This window comes from Panicum virgatum, chromosome 6N, assembly GCF_016808335.1.
Source record: "Panicum virgatum strain AP13 chromosome 6N, P.virgatum_v5, whole genome shotgun sequence".
NCBI lineage: Eukaryota > Viridiplantae > Streptophyta > Magnoliopsida > Poales > Poaceae > Panicum > Panicum virgatum.
In genome coordinates this window covers 45,601,731-45,615,597 of record NC_053150.1, presented here as the reverse complement: position 1 = coordinate 45,615,597, position 13,867 = coordinate 45,601,731, and the positions used below count along the sequence as shown (strand labels likewise).

The 13,867-nt window shown below is 44.4% G+C and overlaps 2 protein-coding genes across 2 annotated transcripts; one reads left to right on the top strand and one right to left on the bottom strand.

The window, feature by feature from the left end:
* Positions 1–509: 509 nt before the first annotated feature.
* Positions 510–1,550, top strand: LOC120679706 (probable E3 ubiquitin-protein ligase XERICO). The gene has a single exon (XM_039961362.1). It carries the CDS (start codon positions 698–700, stop codon positions 1,199–1,201), a length of 504 nt encoding a protein of 167 aa, XP_039817296.1. The 5' UTR covers positions 510–697; the 3' UTR covers positions 1,202–1,550.
* Positions 1,551–3,277: 1,727 nt separating this feature from the next.
* LOC120677703 (C2 and GRAM domain-containing protein At1g03370-like) lies at positions 3,278–11,587 on the bottom strand. The gene is made up of 9 exons (XM_039958870.1): positions 10,431–11,587; positions 8,821–10,191; positions 8,191–8,373; positions 7,734–8,017; positions 7,534–7,650; positions 5,534–5,790; positions 5,116–5,293; positions 4,717–4,989; positions 3,278–3,996 (listed from the first exon to the last, which is right to left on the bottom strand). The coding sequence occupies exons 1-9, from the start codon at positions 10,777–10,779 to the stop codon at positions 3,802–3,804; spliced, it is 3,207 nt and encodes a 1,068-aa protein (XP_039814804.1). The 5' UTR covers positions 10,780–11,587; the 3' UTR covers positions 3,278–3,801.
* Between the last annotated feature and the right edge of the window lie 2,280 nt (positions 11,588–13,867).

Here is a 13,867-nt window from a genome sequence, read left to right as displayed (position 1 = left end):
TCCACCTCTACCACAATATGTTTTTTTATTCTCTAACACTCTTTGGTGACTCGCGAAGGAGAACTCTTGGTGGCCGCAAAATTTGGCCTTGTTTGGTTAGTTTAGAATTCCTAGTGCGCATGTTTTTCGGAAAAAAAAATATCGCATATATGAAGTACTAAATAAAATCTATTTATAAAACTTTTTCAGGGATGGATGTAACTTTTTGCGACGAATCTAATGACGATAATTAGTCGATGATTGGCTACAGCGATGCTACAGTAACTATCATCTAATCACACGGTCAAAGGCCTCATTAGATTCTTCAAAATTTCTAACACAGAGGTTCTGAAGTTAATTTTGTAAATTGACTTTATTTGACACCGCAATTAACAATCAAAATGTTACTAATAACCTCTCACGGTAACTGTGACGCAGCAGCGCCTTTACCCGTCAGGCCGTCACCCACCGCTAGAAAAACTGAGGCCCAAAAAGACCGAAACCCAGAGACGTTTATAAATAGCTCGCCCCCACCTCCTCCCACTGGAATCCACCACTATCATCCCAATCTTTCTCCTCCCGCATCGCACCCACCTCCCCTACCCGAAAAACCCCCAAATTGCAATCAGGTCCCAGGCGGGCTCCTCCCCAAATCCGCAACCCAGCTCGACGAAATTGGCGAATTCATCGAGGGAGCCTGACGGATCGGGCGGCGAGGATGGGCATCTCGAGCATGCCGACGCCCAAGGACAGCCTGATGGGGTTCGTGCTGTACAACACGGCGGTGTCGGTGGCGATCCTGGCGGGGCTGGTGCGCGCGGCGCTGGTGTTCCTGGGCCTGGCGGCGCCGTCGCCGTGGGAGGGCCTCGCCGCCGACGAGCACCACCACCACCACCACCGCCAGGTGGTGTCGTCGATCTCGCCCCTGGGGCCGAGCCTCGCGGACCGGTTCCGGAGCCGGTTCCGCCCGTCGCGGTTCGGGCGCCGGCGCGGCGGCGCCGGCGCCGGCGCGGACTGCCGCGTGTGCCTGGCCCGGTTCGAGCCGGAGTCGGTGGTGAACCGGCTCCCCTGCGGGCACCTCTTCCACCGGGCCTGCCTCGAGACCTGGCTGGACTACGACCACGCCACCTGCCCGCTCTGCCGCCTCCGCCTCCGCCTCCTTCCCCCCGCCGCCGACGACGACTACGCGGCCGTGGCAGCGGGCCTGGCCGCCCGGTTTTAGGAGAGATCTCCAGGAGGCCACCGGGGGCCGCGGCCGGGTCGGTGCGGCCCCGCCGCGTGCGCGTAGGAATTCGAGAGGCAGGCAGAGGCTCCGTTAGCTCTAGTGCTCCGCTCCCAATTAGTAGCGCCTTTCCTTTTTTTTTCATGTGTTTTTCCTCTCCCCCCACCATTTCGTGCTCCTTTTTTTTTCCTTCTTTCGTTTTCGTCGCTCGCGCTTGCTGCTGTACCGTTTGTAAATATTCGCAGCGTGCTCCGATGGTGTTGCACTTGCAGTACTGTGTACAGGCTTTTCGAAAGCGAAGAGATGAGAAGAAGAAAAAAAATTGATCCAGAAAAAGCCGATCCCCTTTTGCTTTTCTCCGCTCTTTTAAATACGTGCTGTGTCTTTTTATCTCGACCAGTATATCCTGCTCATATTTGGTAGTAGTACTATATAGTGTACTATAGTACTAGTAGACCTTTTTTCTAACTAAAATCCTTCCCTTTCCGTATTAGATTAAAAAAGAATCTGAATTAGCAGTTAGTTACCCTTTGATCCGTGCAAAAAAAGAGTGCGGGGAGAAGAATAATGCTATCGTGTGAAAAATTTAATCGAGTAGTTGGGGGAAAGAAATGGTAATAAAATGGGGGAAGAATGTTCTAGTGGAGAAGCGACGGTTGATATTTTGGGGATGCGTGCATCACCATCGCTACCCGCTAGCTACTGGCCTTTGCTTCGCGCTACAATAGCGCGTTAGAATAGAAATAGTAATAATTTTGACCATTGATTATGATGTCAAATAAAATCAGTTTACAAAATCAATTTTAGAATCTTCGTATTAGTTACCCTGATAAATCTAATGAGATCTTTGACTGCGCGATTAGATGATGGTTACGGTAACATCACTGTAGCTAATCATTGATTAATTACTGTCATTAGATTTATCGCGAAAAGTTATACCATCTCTAAAAAAATTTGCAAATAGATTTCATTTAATATTTTATATATATAAGATTTTTTTTCTCGGAAAATATACGTGCTAGTTTTATTGTAAAACCAAACAAAGCCACTAGCCGGGAGAGGATATCTCTAGATCGCCGGGGGATCGGGAGTCGGGACGAGGCCGGGAAGGGCAGCAGGCCGCTGCCCCGGGCGCTCGCGTAGTTTTATGGCCGACGGGGTCACATGGGCTGCGTGCGTGCTCGGCCGGCCCCTGTCCGCCGGGCCCCACAGCACAGGCGGGTTTTTTTTAAATCTCCGGTGCGCGGCCCAGGTCACCCACCCAAACAGGGAGGGAGGGGCGAAACAGGCCGTGCCCTGCGAATTCTGCACGCCTATTTGTGCGGAGATCGTGACGTTCTCCGGTTCTCGGTTCTCCCGTGTCCCCCACCCCACCAGATCCCCGACCGAGGAGACGGGCGAGCGCCGGCGATCGTGGCCGCCGGCACGGGCGGATCGCGCCGATACGGACAGGAGCCGAGCACGCCCGGCGCCGGGTTTCTTCTTGGAGGCCGTCTTCGCCAGCTTCGCCTAGTCAGGTTGGACGATAAGAGCTGTGCCGCCAGGTCCCTTTCAGGCTTCCAGCAGAGCTTCAGGCCGGGGGGAGCTGTCCGGTGTCAGGTCTCGTTCGGCAGGATGCCCATGCCCGGTAATGGCTTTGTTTGGCATGCTTAAAAAATAGCGCGCACGTTTCTCGAAAAGAAAATATCGCAGGCATGAAGTACTAAATAAAGTCTATTTGTAAATTTTTTTAGGAAAGTGTGTAACTTTTCGTGACGAATCTAATGACGGTAATTAATCGATGGTTGGCTACAGTGATGCTACAAGTAACTATTTTTAAATCGCATTGTCAAAGGCCTTATTAGATTCTTCAAGGTCACTAGCGCGGGGGTTCTGGAATTAATTTTGTAAACTGGTTTTGTTTGACACCATAATTAACCGTCAAAATATCGCACGCTAAAATCCTAGCGCGAGGTCATCCGGCTCGGCAGCCTTCGCCTGCCGTCGTCATCGCTACGCGCTATGCTGATACTGTACTGAACTGGCGCCATGGCAAAAGTGCAGCAGCAGCAGCCGAGTCGATTTCCTGCCTGCCAAGGATGTAAAGTACACGGCTTTATTTCCATCGACTTATTCTCGGATTTACAGTTCAACACGTGAACAAAAGAATCAGAGCTGTCTGTTTCAGGCAATACAAAAGAAAGAAAGAAAAAAACTTGCAAGCCGGACATAGAGCTACTGTCTATTGAGCTATCCTACTATGTGATGACCCAAGTCCATGCTTATGCTAGTATGGTAGACCTTTGAGTGGTATCCAAGTTCTGCAACCTCTGCAGACTTCAGCAGTGTAGTCTCTGATCAAGTACAACAAACTGGTGAAGGATGCCGCCTAAGTTCACCAAAATTTTACCGCAGCGGCCGTTCCCCATTATTCATCCAACACAACAATCAGAATTAGTTGCTGCCTGTGTGTATCTTCAGCCCAGCAACGTTGCTGTCTGTGCGTATCTAATCTTCAGCAACGCAATGTATCTACAGGCCATGCCAGTGTTAGGAAATGTTCAGTCACCGTCTCACCGATCGGTATTATGCACAGGGATGGTGACAGATCAAGGGTGGCCCTATCTGGCACGTGAGAGCTCCCTTGATGCCATGCTGAACATCTCTTTGAGGCGAGCGGATGAACTCGAAAGAACGTTCTTCTCGATTCGCTTCTGATGCCTGGTGGACTTTGACCATTCGATCCCAAGGAAAACTTGGACGTTGCTTGCCCTTTGCTTAGGTGCAAGGTCCTCAATTTGGTACTTTATATGAAGCTGCAAATACAAGAGAGGAGAGCAGGTCAAAAATACTGTGTTCATTCTGCTAATATGAAGAGAATCATCAAAGCAAGTTTGATTTTTCACATGATGAGAAAGGACATGCTGCTAATTTTTGTCCACGCATAGCTAGCCCTTGACTATGTTACAGAACATAATCACGGAATATCATGCCATTGACCAGTTGACAAGCATGTACTCCAGTGATCCAATCGATGTTACCTTGCAATGAAGCAATTGATATCCATAGTTTCTTATGTCTGAGGCACCAAAGATAAAGTTTGTGATTTTCCCTCCAAAATGCAATGTTTTATATATAATGGCAAACTTAGAATCTGAAAAGTACTTCATTTAATATACTTCGCCTTTTCGTTCAAATAACATAGATTTTGACAAGCTGGTTTAAATGATGTGCTTCTATTACAGTAACACAGTTTAGTATAAAGAACATTTAGGTATAAATAAAGCAGAAAAAACGGATAATCTAGACTTGAGTTTCTATACGTGGTGTCTTAGTTAAATCTACTACTCCCAATTCAACCTTTTGTTCTGTTTTGCAATGCATGGTCAACTACACTTCCCAGGTGATATGCGGAAACAGGCAATCTGTCGTAACCAAAACCATAAGAAAGGAGCTACTTTTCAAGCACAATAACGGGAGCATATAAATTCCAACCAGAATACCAAGGAGCAGAAGATTGAAGAATGTATACAAACCGTAAAGAAGTCGCCAAGAAGGACTCCTTGGAGCTCCATCACCTCTTCAATAACCCACCCTTTCTTATTGGGCATAGGAGATTTCTGCTGCGTTCCCGTGACTTCTCCTCCAACAGGAGACAACTTCTTGCTAAACTTGTAATGAATTTGTCGTTGACACTCATTGGGTTTATCTGATTCCCACTGTGTAGCTGAGTATTTCTGGCATCCAACTTTCTCCATTACCTTCATTTCCAGAGAACCCCCTTCGAACACCTCCATAAGTGAGGCCATCTGGCAAGAGACACATGTACGTCAATTTCAACTTCTTGTGATGCACCAGAATATAAGTAGTTAATGAACCTGCAGACAGGCAGGTGTATATTCAGATTTGCCATAGTATAAGTTAACTGAACTTACATTGGTCGAAATGGTTGAGGAGAAAACTTCAGTCATCTGAAGGCCCTCGGCATCCTCAATACCAACAAATATATCACTGTCCTCACTCTGAAGGCTGTTAGTTTGGGACTGTTCTTCAGCAAGCTGTACTTTAAGCTCCGTGCTCAAAGATCTTGCTTTCCATAATGCCATTATTGTCCTGTAAAGCATGAACAATATTTATAATTTTTCGAGGGCAACAAACCCTATTTATTTTGGTGAGAACCTATAAGCCATGCAAAAGATATTTCAAGAATCGAGACACTGTGGATCGGTGCTAAAATATAGACCAGACCTGATAATTTAAACAAAGTTAATTGCGACAGAGATTATTGTGGAGTTTGATTTATAAGAGCTATATGGGACATATTCCATATGTTTAAGAAAATTGGACATTTACCTATGGGCTACACTAAACGATGCAAAAGACTGCAGGCAGAACTTAAGCTTTCCATCGTCCATGCTCTTTGCACCATGCTTTGCATCCATGCCTCTACCTCTGTGAAGAGTTATTACAACGGATGGGCTCCATGATGATATTGATTGAGGTATTCCTTGTATGTCTTCAATATCCTCCCATAGAAAGTAAAATTTTGTTTTCCTCCCAAACATGCTTGAATAAAACCCAATTGTTCTTGGAGATAAGAAAAGATGACCCTGAAATTAAAAGTAGAAGAATACTTGTTAATTGACTGGACCAGTACTGAGCTATTTACAACCACTGAGGGTACATGAACCCAGTTAGTTGATCCAATAAATCAGACAAAAGAAATAAAAATATACAAACATTTAACATACATAGCATGGAAGGAAATCTATGAGCCTGTCTTTACAAATCAGATGAGGGATAAAATAATAAAATCAATGCACAAGGCACTCCTGGCTTACATCTCCAGTTAGTTTCTATTTTGAAATCACAAATGATGCAACTCGAAATTTTTTGTGGCGAGGTTGAAAAGAGGCTAATGGAGGGCATTGCCTATTAGCTTGGCCTAAAGTCTGTATGCCTAAGGAGCTGGGCGGCCTTGGTATTCTAGACCTACAACGCTTCAGCTGGGCACTCAGAGTCAGATGGTTGTGGCTCTGGAAAACTGAACCTGGGAGGCCATGGAGCTCTCTACCAGTTCCTGTTCATTCCTGTGCCAAGTCACTGTTTGCTATTGCTATACCATCTGAGGTCGGCAATGGTGAAAAAACTAAATTCTGGACAGACAGATGGTTGAATGGGTGTTCAATTGAGGTGCTGGCTCCTCACCTCTTCGCTAGTGTTCCCAAAAGAGAAGAGCTAACAGGCGAACCGTCAAGGAAGCCTTGAGCAACAATATGTGGCTCGAGGACATCCAGGGTCACTATTCGGTTGCAGTCCTTTCAGAATACCTAGATGTTTGGGATATGGTACAGGAAGTGGTCCTCCATCCGGAGGTTGAGGATGTCCACAAATGGCGTTTTGAGGCTTCGGGACAGTTTACTACCTGTTCAGCATATGAGGCCCTTTTTAATGGATCCATTTGTTTCGCAGCAGGCAAACTGATTTGGGGGACCTGGGCTCCAAGGGAATGTAAATTTTTCTTGTGGCTGGTCACTCATGACCGTTGTTGGACAGCGGACAGACTTGCACGCCGGGGTCTTTCCCATCCAGAACATTGTCCTCTCTGTGAGCAGGAAGAGGAGACGATCAACCATATTCTCTCGGCGTGTGTGTTTGCCCGGCAATTTTGGCATCGGTTTTTAATCTATATTGGGCTTCAGAACGTCACACCTCTTCCAAATGATGCAGATTTCTTCTTGTGGTGGCAGCAGGCTGGTGACAGAATAAGTGCTGGTGCGCTGCGAGGTTTCAACACCCTGGTCGTGGTCTTGGGGGCATGGACTATTTGGAAGGCCAGAAACGATGCTGTGTTTGAAAGCATTGCTCCCAGCGTGGATAGAGCCCTCTTGCTTGCACGGGAAGAAGCTGAACTATGGATGCTCTCAGGTGCAAAGGGCTAAGTGCAGCGGTCGCTGTTGCGCTCCCTGACTAGGAGTTGCTAGCAACAGCCTAGTAGTAGTCTTGTTCTTTTTGGCGCGAGTGTAATGTCTGTTTAAAAACCCCAATGGCTGGGGCAGTGGTGTGTGTTTCGGGTGCGTAGTGGTGTGTGTATTCGGCTATTTTAGCCTTTCCACTTCTTAATGCAATGATATGCAGCTCTCCTGCATATTCGAGGAAAAAAAAGCAATTCGAAGTTTGCACTACTTTTCAAAATAAATGCATAAATTAGTTATTTCATCTTTTATACTTCCGAAAATGCGCGCACACAAAGACTTTAGGAAATATCAACAGCCAGCATTCTTCCATAGGGAAAAGTAGAAAACGATTGTGAAACAATGTAAGTGTTTGTGTAAGCAAATACAAAATACAACCTGTGTAGGCAATTTCCTCTTCAAGTAGCATGTGAAACTGCTGATGAGAAATTCTTCTGCTGGCAGAGAGAACAGCTCCTGGAATGCAGTATTGGTCCGAGGAGACCTCAATGTCATCTGGCAACAGTTACTCAAATCAGATTGGCAAAAATCATGCACTAACATTATACTTCATAGTAGAAAGGAACGGAAGTTCTCACCTTCTTACCAACCTCTTTCTCCATTTTGCTCAGATACTCGGTAACCATGCCAGTCCCCTTTGAATTGTTCAGGAAAATCCTCAGATGCAATTTGGACTGCCAAGACTGGGCCAAGTTACCTTTAAGAGGAACCCATACATCAGCTAACTCTGACAAGTTTGATTTTACAAAGTTAATTTCTGCATGTCCAAGGGACGTAACTTCATCGAACGGTCCATCAAAATCATACACATGTACACTCATCACTGATGGCGGATCATCCATTGCATCAAATTCAAATATTTCTGCAAGATTTGGTGGAATAAGTTTAGCTGTCTGTCGCCACTCAACAGATATACAGCAAAACACAATGCTTCTATGCTACTAAAAATAGTGCAGTTCAAATTTACAATTTCCTTCTGACACAGTTATGTAGAAGATGGCAGAGTTTAAGAAAAAACCACCAGAAAATGAATACCGTTCCACTGAGGTTCCAGTGTTTGGAACTTGATTGAACTTGTTTTTGTTTTCCCATTGCAAGTAAATACGACATAGGGATCAGAGAAACCAGTAGCATCTACTGGAGCCAATTTGATTCCCTCAATTAAAGCAACTGTTAACAACCATCCATCACCTTGTGCTTTTACGCCATGATCACCACCTACATGAGGAAAAAATATGGACAAAATAGACGTATATCAGTATTAGAGTACAAGGCAAGTCTACTATACATATCTCTAATAATCAGTATATCACATTCATGCATGTAAAATCCAAATGCATACAAAAACAAACGCACGCATAAGGTTGTAGTCTTTCTTCCAAGAAAATCAAGCTATTGCACTAGTTCCATAAGTTTCTTGAGGAAAAAGCTGTAACAACTTAAGTTTTGTAATTCCTTATGTAGCTAGCCATAGAAGTGCCAATTTTAAGAACAAGTTGATTTCAGATAAGTTGAGTGTCATTGTTTTGTTTACACTAATTTTCAAGCTAAAATCAATTGTACCTGAACTTCTCCACCCAACTAAAAGTTTCAAAACCTTATTTTGATTTTTCATGCTAGAGATGTCATGAGATGGCACTGAAGATGGGAGAAAAAATAATTTACCTTTTTGTCCTCTTGCTTGAACAAAACATGTAGTTTTCTTTAGTATGTTCTGCACTTGAAGAAACAACAGCCCACCCATGATAATTTCACTGAGCGAATCTGGCAGATCTAATCCTGGGAATTCAAGGCCTTGAGCAGAACCTGAACTCACTTGTAAAACATGCAGAACAACATAAATAGACACAAAAAGGGAGGACAAGACACCGAAGTTGCAGAAGTACAGAAATGCTATCTTCCAATCAGATTCCTGCCCCCCTTGCAAAGAGGCTAAGACCTGGTCTTTGTCAGATCCAGAACCTTCTACATCAATAGGTTTTATCTTTTCTGATAGCAACTCCAAAAACTGTGCATAGTTTTGCTCCAAGCCTTGCCTTGCACCATTTTCTATCATACCTTTCATCATAGTACTCTGAAGAAAATTCATGCGCCAAGAAATTACCAAATGTGACGTCTGTTGCTGAGAATCAAGTTCGGGGCCTGGCATGATTCGGAAAAGAACTTCCGTCCGAAAATAAGTACCACAAGGAACATCAGGGGTGCTTACACTCAACAAAACTGCATACTCTTTTCCATCAGCCTTCAAATAAGATTGCTCCTCTGTTGCTAGAACGGCTTTAAGCAATTTCGATGGTGCAGTTGTGTAAGTTACCACTCTCTTCAAGGACTCCCCATCACTATCAAGCCTCCAGGGTTCAGTTTTGAAATCAGTACAACCTTGAAGCTCAATCATTGTTTGTTTAAAATCTGAATCTGGTGAGAAGAGAAGGTTATTCAGATCACTAGGTGATGCAAGATATGACTGGTTAACAAGAATTCCTTGTAGATTTACAGGCATCTCAACTCCTTCATGCCGTGATTCAAGAGATTTCAGTAGTTCACTGTATGTAGCCTCTGGGCACGCATTATCATTTTGGGTTACTGGAATCTCAAATCCTCCTGGTTCCTCTTGAACTTCTTCTGAAGCCTCGGAGCTTCCTGAGGAGGGTGGCACCACATCACCATTTTTTCTAGCGAATATTTGGCAGACACGATCAACAAATGATGGCTTATCAGTTTTAAAACTAGAAGTTTCTGTTCCATTCAAAGCTGCATAAGAATCCCCTTTTGACCTGTCCTCTGCAGCAGCTTGATTTCTGTTAGTAACTTCACTACATTTATCCTCTGCAGGGATTTCAGACCCATCAGAATATTCATTGATACTATCTTCTTTACAAGTTTCAGTTTCTCGATAAGCTAATGCAATCGATGGAGCTGTGCTTTGGCTTGACAATGAATAATCTCTCTCTATATCACTTAATTCAGCTGCGAGATCATCAGACCATGATCGTGTGGCTCCAGCTGATTCTAAAGATATTGAGACACAAATCTCCCCTGAAAGGTGAAAGCAAATGAAAAATGAAGTGATGATGACTTTTTTCGAATACAACATCAACTACAAGTCTGCAACTCATGTGCTAGATCTTACTTGACAGCAAGTTGTACTAAGTGACCAGTAAAATCGTATGAAGTTTCAGAAGTCAGACTCTGAATTCACATGAACAAAGAAAGGTGCATGGCTGAACATAACAAATAAAAACGAACAATAAACCAGATGAATGTTCATCAATTACCACAATCGATCGCCTTGTCGGTTTTGCCCTTCGGAAGAAGCTGGTACCATTGGGTACCAAGCGACAGATCCTCGGCTGCCAGCACATCCTCCAATGGCACCCTCAGCTGCCCCAGGAAGTCATCCATCCGGAGGATGTCCTCGTCATAGACATCAAGCTTGAGCACATCTCTGACATCGCCGACGAGGAAGCTGAACTCCTGATCCCAAGTCGGGTTCAGGTTCATCTTGATCACCTTGGTCTTGAATCGCTGCTTCCCAAGCTGCAGCTTCACGTAGGGATCGCTGAACCCGTTCGAATCCATGGCCCGCAGGTTGCGGGCCTCGACCACACGAACAGTCAGCCTCATCTCTGCTGCTCAACTGAATGGAAACTCCCCTTCGCAGAAATCCCCAAGTTGACAAGAAGAGGAATCACCAAGAGAAGTGCAGAAATCGATCAAAGATCCCTCCTTCCCAAATCCTAAGTGGCTAAGGGAAACTCCGCATCAGAAATCAAGAAGAGCAGTAGCTTCCCCACAGAAGTCGGCAAGACACGAACCGCTCTCCAATCCGCCCAATCCCAGCACCGGAACAGCAGCAAGAACTCTCACGGAAGCCAGATCAAATACTCCTTCCTTCCCAGGACATTGCCAACTCCAACTTCAACTCCAGACACCCCAATGATATAGCGACACAAGCAGATCAGATTTACACGCACTAAGACGACGGAAGCAGGAACGGGTAAGCAGAAGCGCACGCGAGCGGCAGGAGTGGGAAACCAACCAAATGATGGAATGGAAGCAAAGTAAGCCGCGACCGGTGCTAGTATTTTACGGCTGTGAGAGACGCGTTCTTGGTTGGATCAAAGTCAAAAGCCCCCACATGGACGCGGGGTTTCGTTTCGTCCACGACACACGAACACACTGACAGAAGAACGGAGTGGAGAGCGAGGCAGCCAGGCAGGGGCGCTGGGAGGGAACTTCCCCTTTCCCTGATTCGATTCGGCGCCTTCGGTTGTCTCTTCTCTTCTCTCCTCTCCTCTCGTCGACCCGAGTCTCGGCCTTTCCCCGCGGTTGCGGCCTTGCGGCTTCTGAAACTGCACAACTTTTTTGGGAACTTCTTCAGGTTTCTTGCAAGACTGCAACTGACGAAGTACCATCGGACCTGTTCTGGTAGAAGAAAAGCTGCGTTTCGTCTGATGATGATGACTGCAAGTCGGCAAGTGGCCTAAATTTCAGGGCCTATTTAGATCTGACCCTGTAAACCGAATATTTGGATACATGTATGTATGGAATAATATATAAAGTCTATTTACAAAAAATTTTGCATGGATGGGCTGTAAATCGCGAGACGAATCTAATGAGCCTATTTAATCTATAATTTGCAACAGTGATGCTACAGTACCATCATCTAATTATTAATTAATTATGGATTAATTAGCATCATTAGATTTGTCTCGCGATTTACAACCCATCTATATAAAAAATTTTGTAAATAGACTTCGTTTAGTACTTCAAATTAGCAAAATTTCATCGCAAAAAAAATTTACATTTCATCTCAACAAGGCCTCAATTGGCAGGTTTTGGGCGATAGGAGACGAGGTTTTTTTGTACTTTCTAACCAGATCTGGTCATCTGGAGTTTTGTGTGTCCACGACAGGCAAAAATCTTGTCTCGCTATATCTGGCAAGAACCAAACCATAATCTGGCTGCGTTGACCTGGAGAATGCCGTCTCCTTCATTTCCCCATTCTTTCTTTTGTGCAAATGCATTTTTCAAATGATGTTTTTTTCGAGGGATTTGTCAAATGATGTTTTGGTAGCGTACGTACGCACTCCTTTGACGTGTTAGACGGCATTGTTTACCGGAACTGCCACATCTAACATTCTCAATCAAAGTTGTGTGTTACTAGTTTATGCTGCCGGTGGTGTGCCCAGCTCCTCCAAGGAAGCTTCCTATGCGGGGCCAGGGAGCATGATTAGTGTGCTTTGCTGCGGCGCGGAGATTTGATTAGCGGATCGATGTGTTTGAGCCACAGCCGTCCATCTATCGTGATTCATGGCACTAGTGCACAATGATTAACATATCCAAGAAAAGTAGTTTTAAGGCGTGCAGGAGGACTGATCATAAGCAGCTTTTTTACATAGGTTGTGGTTACATAAGCAACTGAAAATCATGCCAACCATGTTTTCTCTTTTTTCCCCCATAAGGTGAGGCCAACAATGATAGGCGAATGCTCAGATCAGCCATCGATGCTCTTATTAGTGTCGTTCCGGTTGTTCCTCGCGTACATCATGAACGCAGTTCTAGTTCATCTTTGTTTGGTAGTCCATCAAGCGTAGTCCGGTTTTGGTTAGCTACAAGGGACTGTTTGGCAGGGCTTATTCTAGCTTCAGCTTCACTTGTTTTACTCGAATCGAGATACTGCAATGTGTTGTTTTGGTTGGCCGGAAGGGTCTCTTTGGCAGGGCTTATTCTGACTTCCGCTTTACCTGTTTCACACAAATCGAGATACAGTAGCGTGAAGCCGTTTTATAAATTAGTGCTAAAATGAACTAGGAGACGGGTGCCGCAATTTTTTACTTTTCTTCACCAGCTTTGACTTCACTAGTGAAGCCATTTTGCACTAACATGAACTAGGAGACGGGTGACGCAATTTTTTACTTTTCTTCACCAGCTTTGACTTCACTAGTGAAGCCATTTTGGGGGAGCCCTCCCAAACCAAACAACCCCGTAATATCGCTTGGCAGAAGACACTAAGTGGAGCGTCCATGCTCGTAGTGACTCTTAGACTTTTAGGTATTGTTAAATGAAGGCAAAATAGCTACTTTGATTCTTTAACTTTGATTTAAAGGTCAAGTTGGTCCCTCAACTTTCAAAAAGACCAATTTGATCCCTCAACTTTTATTTTTAGACCAAACTTGTCCCTACATTGATGTGATGCTCCATAATACCATGAGATAGATGTGAAAAATCATTTTTACCCTTAACTCCTTCTCATACTCAATTTTCATTATTGTATAGTTGTAATTAATCAATAATAGGTCACAATAAATATATTGTCATGTCGGCTGATTTGATGTCTCTCGTATTTGTTGAAATGCACTTTTTTATTTAATTTAGTCTAGATCACATAAAAATATCATGCACATATTTGATTAACTTGTTGCACCACTGCTAAGTATGCAAATTGTGAAGGAGAGGAAATAGCCAAGGGTAACAATGACTTTTAGCGTTAGTCTCATGGTATTATGGAGCATTACATCAATATAGGGGCAAATTTGACCTAAAAACAAAAGTTGAGGGACCAAATTGGTCTTTTTGAAAGTTGAGGGACCAAATTGACCCTTGGAGCAAAGTTGAAGGACCAAAGTGCCTATTTTGCCTTAAATGAAAATGGGGTTAAAGATGTGCATCTGCTTCTAGATGTGCCAACTTGTTTGCAACGAGAATTTTG

Coding starts and splice junctions, on each gene's coding strand:
- LOC120679706 (XM_039961362.1), top strand. CDS start 698: ATGGGCATCTCGAGCATGCCGACGCCCAAGGACAGCCTGATGGGGTTC.
- LOC120677703 (XM_039958870.1), bottom strand. CDS start 10,779: ATGAGGCTGACTGTTCGTGTGGTCGAGGCCCGCAACCTGCGGGCCATG. Junction 5,791..7,533: donor AGAGGAAATTGCCTACACAG/GTTGTATTTTGT, acceptor TTTTAATTTCAG/GGTCATCTTTTCTTATCTCC. Junction 3,997..4,716: donor TTCTTGGCGACTTCTTTACG/GTTTGTATACAT, acceptor TTGTATTTGCAG/CTTCATATAAAGTACCAAAT.